Source organism: Triturus cristatus, chromosome 11 (genome assembly GCF_964204655.1).
Source record: "Triturus cristatus chromosome 11, aTriCri1.1, whole genome shotgun sequence".
NCBI classification, from domain to species: Eukaryota; Metazoa; Chordata; class Amphibia; order Caudata; family Salamandridae; genus Triturus; species Triturus cristatus.
The window spans coordinates 202,152,201-202,168,737 of record NC_140594.1 but is presented as its reverse complement, the minus strand read 5'-3'; the positions used below and the strand labels follow the sequence as shown (position 1 = coordinate 202,168,737).

Sequence of the window (16,537 nt, the reverse complement as noted above, 5' to 3'; positions counted from 1 at the left end):
GGAGTTTACATGAGAGGTATTCAAAGTGGGGAGCGCCCACGCCCTACTGAATAGATTTTAGGGGGGCACCAGGCTCTAGCCAAGAGGGGCATTTATTATGCCACCAAGTACCAGAGACAAACACGTCAGAGGTGGGTTTCCAGTGAAAGACCAGCATTAAAAACGCAATAGGTGTCGCCTTTCATTAAGTTAAAGCCATTAACTTTGCTATACAATACCATTAGCAAAGCAAATGGCTTTAACTTAATCAAAGGCGAGACCTATTGCATTTTCAATGCTTGTTTTCTCTTAATAGTAAGCACCCTGCCTGGTGCGTTACCAAGGCCTTCCCTAGGAGAGGCTTATTAATATTTAAAAGGAAGAAGTTGACCTGGCAAAAGGATTTATTTTGATATGTCAAGTTGGCAGGTTTAAGGCTGCCCAAGTAGGCTGCAGTGGCATGCCTAGAGCCACATTTCCCCATGTCCCTACAGTAGTGGCACAATTAAGTGCTGCAGCACACTAGTGAAATTTGACTTACTAGTGCTGGGTACATCTTCTTGTACCATATACTAGGATTTATAAGTAAGTTAAAACACCCAATCCAGTATTAGTTAGTTGTACACATACTTTGGGGGCCGGGGAAGTGGGCAGGCATACATAGAAAGGTCATTTCCTACAGAAATTAGCATTGTGTCGGGTTGAAGAGCATTGAGATCCTATAAGAATTCTGACACTTATGAATTGAAATTCTCACCAATCACAATTAAGTAGCCTTTTGTTACTTGAACAGAGAGTAATACTGTCAACTGCTTTTCATGTGAGGGTAATAAAAGCAAGGAGTCAATTTCTAGTAGACAAGTTGAAAATAAAAACAATTTAAATTTCATTAAGGCATTCTGGTGCAGCGACATGGGGTACCAAAACGTAGGAGAAAGCAAGGTTAAAACTGGTAGAAATATGTTTTGTCCAGCACTGATAAGCCTAGTAACTTTAGTTGTAATTAAATATTCTATTTCGGTTTAGAATACATGCTGTAATTAATTGCCAAATGTGACAAAAGATGAATTTTGCCTCGAGTTTAATCTTGCGAGGCATTCTATTGGAACTTAAATTTCTTCTGTGTGCATTCCAACAGAAAGTTTATTAATTAGATAGTGTTTTGTTGATATTGTTTCATTTAAGAATGGCTTCCAACAGAAGACTATTTAAAGGAGCTGTTCTAGGCAGCGGTTAGTTGACTCCAAAGAGAGGTTTATCTCTCTTCTTGTTCCTAATCTTGCCTGTTGCTTTGATCTGGTTACACCCGTGGAGTTGTATGTTTAAAATGCTCATGACAGAATAGGAAACAGTAGTATTTTGTAAATATCACACTTTCCCTGAACAGCAAATCACTACCCATAAATAATTAAGTTATGTTAGAACTATCTCACAAAATCTTTTGAATACTTTAGAGGGCCTTGCATTTTTACTTATTTTTTGGGAAAAAGAGAAAAAACACTGTAATCACCTTTCGAGAAACTATAGCCAGTCCAACACTCTTTCCTCTGAACAATTAATGTAGCATTGAATTAAGTAATGCCGAAGTACTTAAACAATGTCCTTTCAAGCGCCTACCAACGTACTGCATTGGAGAACCATTTGGAGTTCAGCTGTAGATAGCCACAGGATTCACTACTATAATTTTAGATGCTTCTATATTTGCGTACAAAGGGAGCTAGAATGGTAACAGAATAAACTGGGTTACATTATATATATTTATAGAAATCTAGCAGCTTGTGAGTTATACCAGTGTACATTTGTGTAGAAATGCTCCTTTTCTTTTGTCAAACCTCCATTTAGTGGAGCATTTTGTAGACAATGCTAATTTACATGTTGCTTCAAGGAAAATGTTTAATTATAAATAGAATACCTCAATGCATACATTTTCATGTTGCAGTTTTGAGTTCACCAACTTGCTGATTCATTACTTTTTCAGTATCTCAAATATTATTAAGGTTTATAGGCTTACACATGTTGTTAATCTCTTACAACCTCTTTCTTTGAAATAAAAAAAAAACAGTGGAAAAGCCGAAAAAGAAGCACAAAGGCGAAGGAGACAATGCAGTGGAGGAAGATGATGCAGAAGAAATGGAAGCTGAAATGGGACTTTTTGGACGGAAGGAAACTAGAAAAGTTGAGACACCGATTAAACAAAAAGCAAAACTTGCAGCACAGGCAAAAGAGTTGCCAAAAGTTGTTCATGATTCAAACAAGGAAAATATTACTGTGTTTGTCAGCAATCTGTCCTACAACATGACAGACCCGGAGGTCAAACTGAAGGCACTGTTTGAGGGTTGTGGGGAAGTCTCTGAAGTGCGCCCAGTGTACAGCAGCAGTGGCAACTTCCGTGGTTATGGATATGTGGAATTCAAAGAGGAAAAGTGTGCAATAAACGCACTACAGATGGACCGCAAAATGGTGGAAGGGAGACCCATGTTTGTTTCTCCTTGTGTTGACAAGACGAAGAAGCCAGATTTTAAGGTACTTTTTTTTTCAGTCATGTGGTGATGCTAAGTCGACTTGCATTTGCTAATTTATTTAATCTCTCATTTTCTAAGTCATAATACATCCAGAAGAAGTTTTTGAGACACAAATCAATTCAATTCAGCACCCAAAAGCTAGGTTTAAGTTAATTGCAAACCTATCTAAGCCCAGATTTTGTTATAGGGACTGTATTTTAGCTAACCAGGCACTAGAGGCCCGGCGTGCAAAGGTATGTTTTGTCCTAACGTTTGTATGGTTAGCAACTACAAAATACTTTTTATGAAATGTGGAACATTCCTTTTGCAAGTCAAAAAAAAAAAAATCATTCCCACTCTCAAAAGGGATTTTGCAACCCATTCCAAATCACAAATGAGAGTGGGTATCAAAGGACCGTAACCCTTTTATTTGAGAGTTGCTGTGGTATGTATCAGTAGTGTATGACCACAATTGCGGTTGCAAACCGTTTAACCTTTACTTATCCCTAAGTTGTGGTTGTAATTGACTTCCAAAGGGGAAGCTGTCCACATTGGACAGCTTCCCCTTTGGGAAGCGTGTTGAGCGGCCTTCGGGAGAGCAGATAGTGCCTCAGGGGAATACTGCATGCTTCCACCAAGTCAGCATTTTTTAAAAGTCTCTTTAACCTACAAGGGCTGTTTTTATTAAAAATGTTGACAAACTGGGAAAACTAACACAAGGCTGGGTGTCTCTTGTCCCTGGTGATCCCCTATCCATCAATTCACAGCCTTTGGCTTGGGGATTCAAAATGCAACGTGCCTCTTTAATAAACATGAGACAGGGTTTGGCATACATTTTATAATGTGACTAGCATATCAGTTATGTCACTAAATGAAGGGCAGTTCTCAAGCCAGTTGATTTGCACATCCTGGTTTGCGAACTACCCATTGTCATGCAAAGATGAATTTGCATCAGCATGCAATGGATTGAGGTGAGCCAATATGGAACCTTTCTGTATATGATTTGCTGGTATTCGAGAGGAAAGAATGTCTCCATACCGGAGCAAGCCCTGTTATTTTTAAACAAAGATTTAATTCAGTTTCGTAGTGTTTCATGATGTACTGTGTTGTAAGCCACCACGAGTTTTAGATGGCTCAAGATTTCTGAAGAATCGTTGTCAATGGCTAACAGATGATCCTCTATAAGGTTAGATTCAAACCCTGGTTGGTGATCTTGTAGCAGCCAATGTGATTTGACAGATAATTGTAGCTGCTTAGAAATTTTATCTTCCAGGAGTTTGCTTTACAAGGGGAGATTGGCTAAACTGGCTGTACAATTGTCGTTGGGAGGAAATTCTGTTTCTCTTAAGTAGCAGGGTTGCTGTCAACAGCTTAAGAGCTTTAAGAGCTGAGCCTTGTTTGAGAGAAGCTTTAGTTTTTCACTTAATTCTGGTAGTAGTGTTATGATGTGGTCCTAGTGTGTCTGAGGTTTTGATTCAGTTAGCTGTTTGAAGAACTAGTTCTTGGTTCATTGTTTTAGAAATGGCACTAGAGACCTTAATATGTGTGTTTGTCTCTATTTTTTGTTTAATATTTAAAACTGCTTAAGAATGATTTGGGGGCAGATTTCCATGAATTTCTGATACGTTTTGAGAGTTCTCTTATTTTATTAGCAGCCCATCTGATCAATACTTGTCAAGTAGATAGAATTTTAGCCCTCAACACTGGTCAATGTCTCCCTTTCATATACATGTAGCAGTGTTTTTTTGTTTTTGATACCACAGGATTTCTTCAAATATGTCTACGTTTTAAGCAATTCCTCTTTCTTTGCTCAGATATGGTTTTGTCAGGCCTGGGTGTCGCACAGATGGAGTAGTTGGCGTCCAAATCCCTTTTGTCTGTCTAGTGGAAGTCTGGATTTTTACTAACCGACTCCTCTACCAGTGATCAGAGTGGAAAGGGGGAAACACTGAAATGATCACACTTGGTAAGATGAGGTCAGGATGAAGAAGAGGGTAGCGAAAAAATAAATTTTAGTTGCATATTGTAAGTCTTACCATAATAATATGGTTTATGGACAATTTAACTGCACATGTTTATCTGATGTTCATTTAAAGTAATTGTGAGAGGAATCTGTCTACCAGACCCTTATGGTAGATCAAGAAGAAAAAACAGAATCAGCATACAACAATTAATTGATAGAGAATGTCCTAAAACCAAAGCTTTGCATGCCATTTGAACATGTAATGATTCATAACCAATAGGTCTCATACTTGAGTAAGATTTTTTGTACATAGAATTACAGGTGTAAACTTTTGCCTAAAGTCCTTGCTACATCACCATTGCAGTAAAAATGATCCAAAGGTTTTTATGGCCTAGAATTGTTAGCCAAGAATGATCAAAGTTTGCAGGGTTTATTTATTTGTTTGTTTGTTGGTTGAAGGTTTTTATGTAGTGTATTCTAGGCCCTAGAGAATCTAAGTACTTTACGTGTAGGACTGCACATAATATACAATGATCGGGCAATAATCAGAGGAATGAGTTAATACAGGAAAGACCATGAAGATCACATCGGAGAAGTTATAGGGCAGGAAAAAACTATCTTTGAAGTCAGCAAATTGGGGAAGAAGAGAAGAACTAAAAATGTACTTATGCTAGACTGGTAAACAAGCCATACGATAAACATACAAAGGTGATTCTACCTTAGTTCTGAGAAGAGCCATCTAGGCAAGCTTCTAGGTGAAAGGCATTGATCCCTACATAGGTGTGAAATCTGTAACTAATTTCTTGAGGACTATCTCGCCGAGTTGTTTGTTGAAAGCTGGAAAGCAGGATCAAGTCTGGATTTCTGGGTGGAATGGAATTCCATATTCTTTGTGCACATTGCAAAAAGGACTGTTTTAATGTATGTTTTTTCTTTAAGCCAGGAAATGCAAGTAGAAGCTAGTCCTTACTTCGGAGTTGGCAAGATCCACAACAGAGTTTCACTTGTTCGTGCAGCTAGTGTAGTTGATCAAGTATATGTGTTAATAGACTTAGATAGCTACATGGAACAAGGATCTTCCCTCAATGTGTAGCCAGCTCATTGAGGACCAGATGGGGGAAAATGTGGTTGGCTCAGTCGGCCCCTGAGTCGAGGCAAGCTGTGGTGTGGAGGGAGGCTTTAATTGTGGCTAAAGGTGTTTTGAGAATACCAGTAAGGATGGCAATTCCCTTAGTCAAGTCTGGTGAGGACCATCGCTAAGATGACTCCTTTCAAGTTCTTCACAGGAAGAAAAGACTTTATCCCCTGGATGAGTTTCATTTGGAAGTTGGCAATGGAGATAACATTTGATGTCTGATGTAAAACCTAGGGATTTAGAATTATCAATGGTGGTGAAGTGGCATCCAAGTCCTAGCATTGTTAATTCTGTCCACTTATACTTTGACAGGCACACGAGGAGCCTGTGGTGAGAAGAGGAGGAATTCTGTCAATTTGACACATCCAGATTTGTGTTATAACCAGTATTAAGTTAAGTCTGATTATATCATTAGAGAAAGACACTTTTAGGTATAGTCTGGTGTAATAATCATATTGCTGATTGGAGATGCCATAGTCCCTAGACAAAGTGGGAACTAGAACTGAACTTAGTGGGAGCACTTGAAAGACAGCTACAAGGCATGACAGGGTCACTTTAATTAGTTGCAAATTTTTCTCAAGGTAAGATTTAAATCGCTTCAGGACTCATTAAAGCAAGCCCTTGGTATTTGGTAAGGTTTGAAGTAGCATGTCATGATCAACAGTATCAAAAGCTGACAAGTCTATTAGGACAAGAAGGCAGGACTCTCTATTATCTATTGCAATATGCAGGGCAGCTGCCTTGGTGGTGTGGCAAACTCTGAACCCAGATTGATATTCATTGCATAGGTTATTTTTCTCAACAAACTGTTTTATTTGAGTGTTAAAGCAACTTTCTAAGATTTTGTCATAAAATCCTCAAGATTGTCAGTAGAGTTCTTTAGTAAGAGTGAAACATGGCCAGTTCTAAGGCAGTCATGAGATATTACTTGCTGCAAGGAGAGGTGGATAGGGCTCGACCAATGTGGTAGCAGTGCATTCTGCATCACTTTTGCCGATTAGCTGGTAGAGTGTCTAAAAAGTGACTCAATAAATTACATTAAGAAATAATGATATGCAGTTCAGAGATTGTGATATCTCTGAACATGGACCAGTCATTCGATGGTTTCCTACCAGGTTCTGAGATAGGATAATTAGGTATCGGAGGAAGAGAAGCTTCAATAATTTTGGTTTTAGAATCAACCATACTAGCAAATTACTCACATTTGATATCGGGTTTAGATCTTTCTTCTGTTACTTTGGGCTGTTTGCACTTTGACTATGTCAAAGGGCTTTTAGGTGTATCATTGGGAAAGTTAATTTGAGCTCTGATGGGTACTTGAAACTTTGGCTTCAAAGACATTGAGTCCGCCGTGGTGATCGTTATTGAGTTTCCATGTTCCCTATCACTCTGTCTGTATTGTTTACAATCACGTTGCCCCCTTTCTCGTGTATTGTGTCGGCATTTCCAGTTACCACTCAGAGCAGTGCTCCAGTCGACTCCGGCCTCCTATGGGGTCTGACTCTAGGGGCCTCCTCTTCCTTTGGTGTGGTCAGCTCTCAACATGTCTTCCCTGTCATGGAACGGATGCCCTTTTGATAACCGCCCGTGGTGCTGTGCGAAATAGCCCAGGGCTGATCTCAACCAGGTCTGCAATCTCTTTCTCATCCAAGCACAACGAGGCCTCTTGCAACGCGTCGATCCTTTTGGTCAAAAAAGACCCTTTGAGACTGCCAGGCCTCTCACCTCGGGATGTCGCACAGGAGTGCAGAGGATACCCCTGGACCTTGAGGGGGAACATCATCCTGAGATTTTGGCTGCTCAGGAGGAGAATTTCTCTCCCGAAAGGAGTGTCTGCTCCGACTTCGTGATAGTAAAGCTTCCCACGGCTGAACAGATCGGGAGTACAATTCCGCTTCCCCCTCTTGACACTGCTCCGAGCTTCTACCCCACAAGGGGCATTCAGCTGTTCTGGACCTACAGAAGCAAGCTTCTGGACGGCCACTGCCTTCGGCCCAAGGTCGGCACCAACAGTCAACTTCGGATATCACACCCAGTGGCAGCTCCACGCAGAAGAAAATCTTAAAACTGAAGACCTCGGCGCTGCCCCCTTCCAGCTCTGCACTGACCCGACCGTTGGATCCACATCGTTCTTGAAACACAAGTCGACGTCGGTGCCGAATTACTCTGTCCCGATTGGGGATCCAGCCCACAAACCAGTTGAATCGGTCCTTCAGAAATTACAAGAGCAGCTTCATGCCCAACAAAAACAGATTGTCATCCACCCTCAAATGGGCCGCATTCTCATACAGCCTCCTATGCCGGATCCTCGACCTTCCAAAAGACAGCTCAGGTTTGAAGAAGCTCTGCAGCCCCCTCCTCTTCTAAAGCTGTGAAAAAGTAAGATAAAGCCACCGATCCGATTCTGAACACCGGTCTGCCTCAACCCTCTTCTAATCCGCCCAGATCTCATCATCACCTTCCCCTCCACTTTCCTTACCTGACTCACTATACTACTACATTCCACAAGGGTCACCACACTCTGACATAGGGGGACACGCGGGTGGGCACTTATGGTGTACCCCCACAGGGATACTCTTGGGACTAACATGGTGTAGATCCGCCTGCTGATACTAATCCCAATCTCAACCCTGCCTAACGTTATTTACCGGATGATACCTCCTCTTACAATGAGGTTCTATGTAGAGATGCTGCTTTTCACAACATGGAGCTGCATAAGGCGCCCGCTGAGGAAAAATTACCCTTTGAGACTCGGTCCTCTGCACATCGCTGTATGCAGTATCTGCCTATGCTAAAGGAGATGCTCAAGCCAATTCCTGATATTTTCAAGGACCCGGTTAAAGCCATAGTAATGAAAAATGTCCTAGCTATCGTAACGGAATGTTTCAATTCTATTAAGGACTCGGAGGCGAGGATTATGCTATCCTTTCCTTGCTTTTTTTTACAGCAGCCATTTTAAAATTCAACAACAGACCACATTTCCCAAACACCCTCGGGAACATGATGGTCAAAAAAGTAATAAACAAGGGACAACACATCCCCAAGTTCATGAACCAATCACAGCGTTGTGAGCCGGATATAGTCTCTCCTCTAGTCACTGCCCATCCTCTTTCGATGCACGAGTCGTGCCCTTCTTCTTCTCAAGTCAACCTGCTTGTTTCCCAGAGTCACCTCCTGGAATGAAAACAACAATATCATGGTTAGGAGACCAACGGGAATAACAAGTCAATGCTTATATCTAAACAACCAAGATATAATCGAAGAACCCAAGCATTTAAAAACATGAGCCGTCTGATATATACAAAAACCATTGGAGCATAAACAACATCAATTTAAACCGTTAAACACTGTTGTGCATGATGACAATTTATAGTATAAAATTGTACTTACTCCTTAACGGGCGGGCGAGGCAGACAACGTCCACGGGTGGGATAATCCTCGCCTCTGAGTCCTTAATAGAATTGAAACTTTCCGTTGCGATAGGAAATTTTTCATTCTATGTCAGGACCGGAGGGTTCGGATTATGCTAGTTTAAAGCTTACTTACCACCAAATGCGCCATGTCAATAATAGGCTTGAAATAAAACCTTTTGAAGGTAGAATCTGAGGACCAGTCTGCTGCATTCATGATATCCTCTAACCTAGCGCCCAGCATACAAGCTTTAGAGGCCATTGCTCTCCTCACCGAATGGGCCCCAAATTGCCGCAGGCTAATGCCCGCCTCTTGCATGACCCATCGCACCCATCGTGCGATCGTTGGAGCGGAAACCGCCTTGTGTGGTTTTCGGAGAGCAATCAATAGTTACCGTTCTCCTGGAGGCCTCAGCTCCAAAGATATTTCCTCATATGCCTTGAAGCAGCAAAGCACACACAGCTTAGGCACGTCGGGGAAAGCTGGGTATTCAATTATTCTAGTATTGCACTTTGTCCTACACCTGATCCTAAAAGACACCTCAGTGGGAGAAAAAAACCTGCCTTTGATGTCCAGGGCTCTTACACCGGACACTCTCCTGCAGGAGATTAGACAATGAAGCATCGCCAACTTCGCCGCCAACTCTTTCCTTGACAAATATTCATTGGGTTGCCATGACAAAAACAAATTGAGCACCCTGTTCACATCCCATAACTCAGAATAACGAGGTTACAGGGGGAACGACAAGCGGAGTCCCCTCAAGAGACGACACACAAAAGGGTGTTCCCCCACCGGATTGCCCTGAATTAGCACATGCCCCGCTGAAATAGCGGATCGAAAAGTATTCACCGAACGTTAGGCCAAACCCTGTTGTGACCCAATCCGCTAGAAAATTCAGAACTTGAACTAAATCTGTGCCCGCGGGTTCACGACCCTGTCGCACACACCAACGACACCATCGTCTCCAGGCAGATCTATTGCGTTTGGTGGTGCTATCTGCCCAGTCCTTGGACAAGAGGCCTTCAGCAAAGCCCGAAAGGCCAAGGAGAGACCATCTACGCCTGTAATCCTCCACGCCATGAGCCGTAGGGCTCCTCAGAGCACCATCTCTTGAGGGATCCGATCCGGGCTGAGAAATAGCTCTGGAAAATGGGGGAGTCAGATTGGAAAATCCCAAGAAAGTTCCAGCAGAACTGGAAACCATACCTGCAACCTCCAAATTGGAGTGATGAGAACCACGTTCGCTTCTTGTCTCCTGATCTGGGCCGATACTCGAATGATCATTGCAAATGGGGAAATGCATAGGCCTGCTCCTGCACCCAATCCTGTAGGATCTCATCCGTGGCTACTGCTAACGAATTTGGCCGCCAACTGAAAAACCGGGAAATCTGGTGGTCCAGCCTGGAGGCAAAAAGATCCACTGAAAAAGGACCCCAACGTTCCTGAACTAGAGAAAAAACATCCAGGTGTAACTTCCAGAGACTGGAATCCGTAAAGGGTCGCGATTGCCAGTCCGCCACTTGATTCTCCTGACACGGTAGGTACTCTGCCTGTAATGAAATGTGATGGTCCAGGCAAAAGTGCCAAAAGGTAGTCGCTAGATCCGACAGTACCTTCGAGTGGATGCCTCCGAGATGATTGATATACCGGACTGCCGATATATTGTCCATCTTCAACAGAACACATGATTGGACCCGGTCCTTGGTCCAACTCTTTACCGCAAAGGAGCCTGCCAGGAGCTCCAGGCAGTTGATGTTCAATCACATCAAAAGCCCTTTTTATTCAAAAAGGAGGGGAACAAGAGGCTGTGGGGTAAACAGGGTAAGCTGGCCTCCAAATCACATGTATCACACAACAAGAAGCTACCCTATTAACAAGTCTGATTTCTAATGCACAAAGAAGCACATCATGCTAATGATTTAGGTGGTGTTGGAAATTACAAAAAATTTATGGACTGGCCTCACACACCACTAGGTGTCGTGCTTCATCATCTGCTGTCCTCACTCTTTAAAAACCACGTTTGAGAAATGGTGGGCCTGCACCTGGAGACAGGGAGGCACTTCTAAAACTAGTTGATGTGCAATGCCTGCTCCTGCGGAGACCAAGACCCGCCTGTGGAGAAATCGCCTCATCTGGCACCCCAACCGGACCTGCTGGCATCTGACTCGATAACCAGGTCCGGAGCTGAACTGAAAATCGCCCTCCCATTCCAGGCCTCCATGTGGGAGAGCCACCAAAGAATCTCTTTCCGTGCCTCGTCCGACGGGGAAACTGGATGGGAGTACGGGCACCCTTTCCTCAAATGCTGCGACTTGAGGTGCTGCAAAGCCCTGTAGTAGAGCGGCCCTGGGAAAATCGCTTGGATAGAAGCAGACAGAAGCCCCACCACTCGGGCGATCTGTCGAAGGGGAACTCTCTGCTTGGTCAGAGTACGTCGCAATTCGTGTCGAATTTTGGCCAACTTCCGAGCCGGAGGGCTGAGGGTTGCATCGATTGAGCTTATCACAAACCCTAAAAAGTGACCTTTTGAGACGGGACCAATAAAGACATCTTGGTGTTGATCACAAAGCCGAGGTCTTCCAAGAGAGTGACTGCCTGCTGCAACTAATCTCCAAGCAAACACGGGTCCTGAGCCAACAGCAGCATGTCGTCCAGATACACTATAAGACGAGTTCCTCTTGCCTGTATGTATTCCACCACCGGTCGGAGGAGAGCCCGAAAGGGAGAGACGTAAACTGGTACACCTGATCTCGCTAGCAAAACTAAAGAAACCTTCTGTGTGGCGGAAACATAGGGGTGGCTAAATAGGCATCCTTTAAATCGAGGCGGGCCTTCCAATCTGCTGGACAGAGCACATCTCTGAGGAGATGGATGCCCTCCATTTTGAAGTGGTGGTAGATGAGCCACTCGTTGAATTCTCGGAGGTGCAAAACAGGGCGCTGGCCACCATCCGTCTTGTCCACCAAAAACATATTGCTTAGGAATCCTTGTGGATACAAAACGGTGCGACAAATGGCTCCTTTGTCTAACAGCGCAGACACCTCTGCGTCTATCAAGGCCGCCTCTTGGATAGGTCTGGGTGGAACCAACTGTCTGGGATCGCCGCAAAACTCTATTTGAAACCCCTGGATTGTTTGTAACACCCAAGCATTGGAGGTGACTTTTTCCCACTGTCTCACAAAACTGGCAAGACGGCTGCCCAAACGCACCAGAGACTCCGAAGAAACACCGGCGGTAGAGGAGTTATCCCCTCCTCTGAAACCTCGACCTCTAGAACGGCGTCTGCGGGAAGGGTAGAAATTACGGTATCGTTGCTTCTTCTGGTACTGCCCTTGCCCCCTAGAGTTCTGGGGGGCCTGGCAGGTCGAGCGACTCCTGCCTCGACTGGCCCCACGGAAAACCCGGGAAGAAAACACCTTTTTTTATAGAGGACTGGGCTTTGTCGAGCAACGTGAACGTGTTCACGAATTTGCCCAACTCTTGATAAAGGACTCCCCAAACAAACCCCCTTGGGCCACCGCTCCTGCCTCTGAGTCAGCTAAGTCCCCAAGTTTTGGGTCAACCTTTATTAGAAAGGACTGCCGTCGCTCTGTTGAGAGCGCACAATTTGCGTTGCCTAGGAATACCAAGGTCCGCTGAGCCCATCCGAAGAGGGCCTCCGGTGATATGAGGGCACCGGATGATTTGGCCTCTTCTGCCATATCCAAGATCATGGTTAGGGTTCCTAGGGCGTCCAACAATTTGTCTTGGCACGCCCTCTAAGATCTATCTATCCCTTTCTTTGGGTCCTTAATGAATTTCGCTAAAAAAGTTGCCATTCTAGGGTTTAACTCGGGGGTCTACGCAACCTTGCCATCCAAAGAGGGACGGGGACACTCCGACCGGAGCCTGCTAAGGGCGTCTTTCCCCATGGGAGTTCTGATTCTGTCCATCACGTAGCTTGCCACCTTTGCGGAGGGGCCCATTCTGAGGACCTGGGGTGCATGAGAAGTTCTGGGTCTAACATGTCCGAAGTACTCTGCTCCCTGAGGCTCTGAGGGTCCCGCCCCTGATGTTGGGCGCCATGGTCTAGAGGTTTCAGGCTCCTAGTCTGTGTCAGCCTGGATGTCCTCTCCTTGGGGCGGGCTAACAGGGATAGTGTGGGTCGGGGCAGGTGTAGTGTTTACTGAAGTGACCAAGAAAGCCTCCTGCAAACGTTCAAATGCTTCCTGGTCCACCCTGGGATGTTTAGCTGGGACAGAATCACCCCCTTGCCCACTCTGGGGTGTAGTAGGGGAAATAGGTGCTGCACTTTGGGGTGCAGATGAAGTATTGGGCGCTGTTGGCGCCCACCGAGCACCCAACTGCTCAAGTTTCTGGGACAAAGGCTCCACCATAGGAACCATTACTTCCTCAACCGCCCAGTAGATGGACGCATCTACCGCGTCATAGAACTCCTCATCCCAAGGCAGTTGGGCCAGGGGATCCCCCTCCCACTTAATGTCGGCCTGGTTAGACATGCTTACACTTCAAAGAGATGTGAATCAGGCTTAGAAAAACATTTTAGCGCCAATAATGCTTCCACAGCCAAATAGACTGTAATAGATGCTGGGAGACCAGCCAAATGACTAGGGCAGAGCCCAAATTTAACAAGTATGGAGGGGAAAAACCCTTTAGGGACACCACCTGCTAGAAGATAAGGGTACACAGGCCTAACAAACCCTGGGGGTGTGTCCCTGCAGGTCTTCCTTTAACCTTCTGCTGGCAAGCAAAATACACCCAAAGGGCGTAAAAGTGAGAAAAACCCACACACACCTACTCTGGACTTAGCCTGAGCGTCAATTAGCCAGCTGAAAATATTACTGACCCAGGCAGGGCATAATGCTCCAGGGCAGCGGGGCACAGGCAACGGGATCGAAGTGAAGAAACCCCTCAACTGTCAAACTTCACGCTCGATGCAAAACAAGACGATTGAAACTCGTGTTTCCTGCAGCGCCCCTGGAGGCTGACCGCACCCCGCAGCAGGCAACAATACACAGCGTCGCGTAGGCCCCACAACATGTACCCGCGAGCCGAACCGGGATGCCGGCAGACACCGACACAACACTCTAGAGCTCACACAAGCATACCGAGCAGCGCGAGGGAGGACAAGTATATTACTAGTTCCTCAGGTAACAAAAACGTCAGTCCCGTTCCGTGAAGGAAACGGGGTACACAGCCTAATAATTAATACCGTGATTACTGAGGCAAACAGAGCAAATAAAGCATGTAGTTATGAAAACGCGGGCGCTCGAAAGCGGCCCGCAATTTCGTTATAAATCGCACAATACACGCAGGCTAGTATGAGAGTAGGGAAACAACACTCATCTGGGGGCTGCGAGCAGCAAAGAAAGAGGATGGGCAGTGACTAGAGGAGAGACTATATTAGGCACACAATGCGGTGATTGGTTCATGGACTTGGGGATGTGTTGTCCCTTGTTTGTTTCTTTTTTGACCACCATGTTCCCGAGGGTGTTTGGGAAATGTGGTCTGTTGTTGAAGTTTAAAATGGCTGCTGTAAAATAAAGCAAAGAAAGGATAGCATAATCCGGAGCCTCCGGTCCTGACATAGAATTACCCCACGGGTTGATTAAATAATACAAGGTCTCCCTTCCAGATCCTCTATATATTAGAAGCCAGCTCCCAGCAGATTTCCTAGTAAGAGAAATAGATGCAGCTGGTACACTCAGCACTATGTGCCAACCATTGGCGTATCACCAATTCCATTGGTTTACTCTCTAGATATGACCAGGTCCACTGGGCTGAAATGGAGGAGCACCTCCAACACCTCCCGAATGAGCATAGTAAAAGAGACTGGAGTTGGTCCCAGAGGGCAAACTGATTTCTAACACAACCATCATATGTTTCCGAGATGCTACTGACACTGCTGTTCAGGGGATTAACTCAAGTCTCCTCCTCTACTGGCATGCCTGGCTCCTTGTCTCCGACTTTAATGCAAACGTTCAACAGCAGCTCCTCAACCTGCCCTTTAATGGGGAACATCTCTTTGGGCCTTAGGTTGAGAAAACGCTGAAGAAATTTTAAAGAAATACAGAAACCGCAAAAGCCATGGCGCCTGACAGACGCCTTCCTCACGGGCTTTCTTTCGCTGATCTGCTTGTTGCGGATGCTCCAAGATGACCTCCCCAAAAAGCTGTCCTTTCAGCGCCAGCCTGTCCAGCCAAATTCCACTAGGGGCTACTTCAGAGGTGCTCGTCATGGAAATAGGAATAAAGGTAGAGCCAAAGGTAGCCAACCCAGCCATGCAGTGACTTGCCACTCCTTCCCCCATCACACACCACCTATCGGGGGACATCTGCAGATGTTCTTCCCTGCTTGGCAACATGTCACCTCAGAGCAGTGGGCTTTGGACATCATTCACCAAGGTTACTTCCTAGAGCTCACCTCCACACCATCCAGCATACCACTTAGCTGATATGCCCTCTCCCTGGAACTCCAATGTCTGCTTCAGGAAGAGGTCCAAATGCTCCTCTTCAAGGGGCCCATAGAGGCTGTCCCACAACACCTGCACGGCTCAGGTGTTCATTCCCTATTATTCCTAATACCCAAGGAGGACAGGTCCCTCAGGCCCACTCCAGACCGCGGACCCCTTAAACGAATATATCCTATGAGAACACTTCCAAATTGTCACCCATCAGCATGTCAAACCTCTATTGCAGCAAGGCGACTTTGTGGCGGCACTCAACCTCAAAGGTGCCTACTTCCACATTCTGACTAATCTGGCACATCAACGCTACCTTCGGTTTGTGGTAAATGGTTGGTATTACCAGTTCAAAGTGTTGCGCTTTGGGGTCACCACCGGTGCGAGGGTCTTTACAAAATTCAGCACATCTGCGAAGAACGGGCAGCCATGTATTTCTATACCTGGACGATTGGCTGATAAAGAGCGCAACACAAATACATTGTTGTGCACAGACTGAAGCCAAAATAGACCTGCTGAACAAATTGGGCTTCACCATCCATGCTGTGAAGTTCCATCTCCAGCCCCTTCAAGTTCAACCATATCTGGGCGCTATCCTCAATGCAGAGGTTGGCAAGGCATATCCCAGTCCGGCAAAGCAACAGTCTTTCCAAGTGTTGTTGCCTCTTTTTCAGGCAAATCAACAGGTCATAGTAAGGACAGCCGTGGTCCTGGTAGAGATGATGGCCTCCTGCATCACCAAATTACCCCATGCAAGATTGCACATGCGTCTACTTCAGGAATGCTTACCATTGCAGTGGTCTCAAAAAGAGTGTCATTGGGAAGATCTAGTGTTGATCAGCCCCACACCCATCACTCTCTACAGTGGTGGAACACCAACAACTTGCTACGGGGGCGGCCCTTTCTCGACCCAGTTCCGCAGATCATTGTCCCAATGGACGCATCCCTTGGTGGGTGGGGGTACACTAACAAAATCTGACTGTCCAAGACCAGTGGGGCTCCACTAACAGAGACCTCCACATCAACTATGTGGAGCTGCTATCTGTCCATCGAGCCCTCAAGGCCTTCCTTCCCCACATGGTGGGCAC

At 45.3% G+C, this 16,537-nt stretch overlaps 1 protein-coding gene across 1 annotated transcript in view; it reads left to right on the top strand.

Annotated features, from left to right (window-relative positions):
- The window catches only part of SART3 (spliceosome associated factor 3, U4/U6 recycling protein), a 484,862-nt gene that overhangs the window by 352,411 nt on the left and 115,914 nt on the right, over positions 1–16,537 (top strand). The window contains exon 16 of the mRNA XM_085635725.1: positions 2,042–2,502. Coding sequence (XP_085491851.1) covers positions 2,042–2,502 — 461 coding nt within the window. The remainder of the gene's footprint in view (positions 1–2,041; positions 2,503–16,537) is intronic.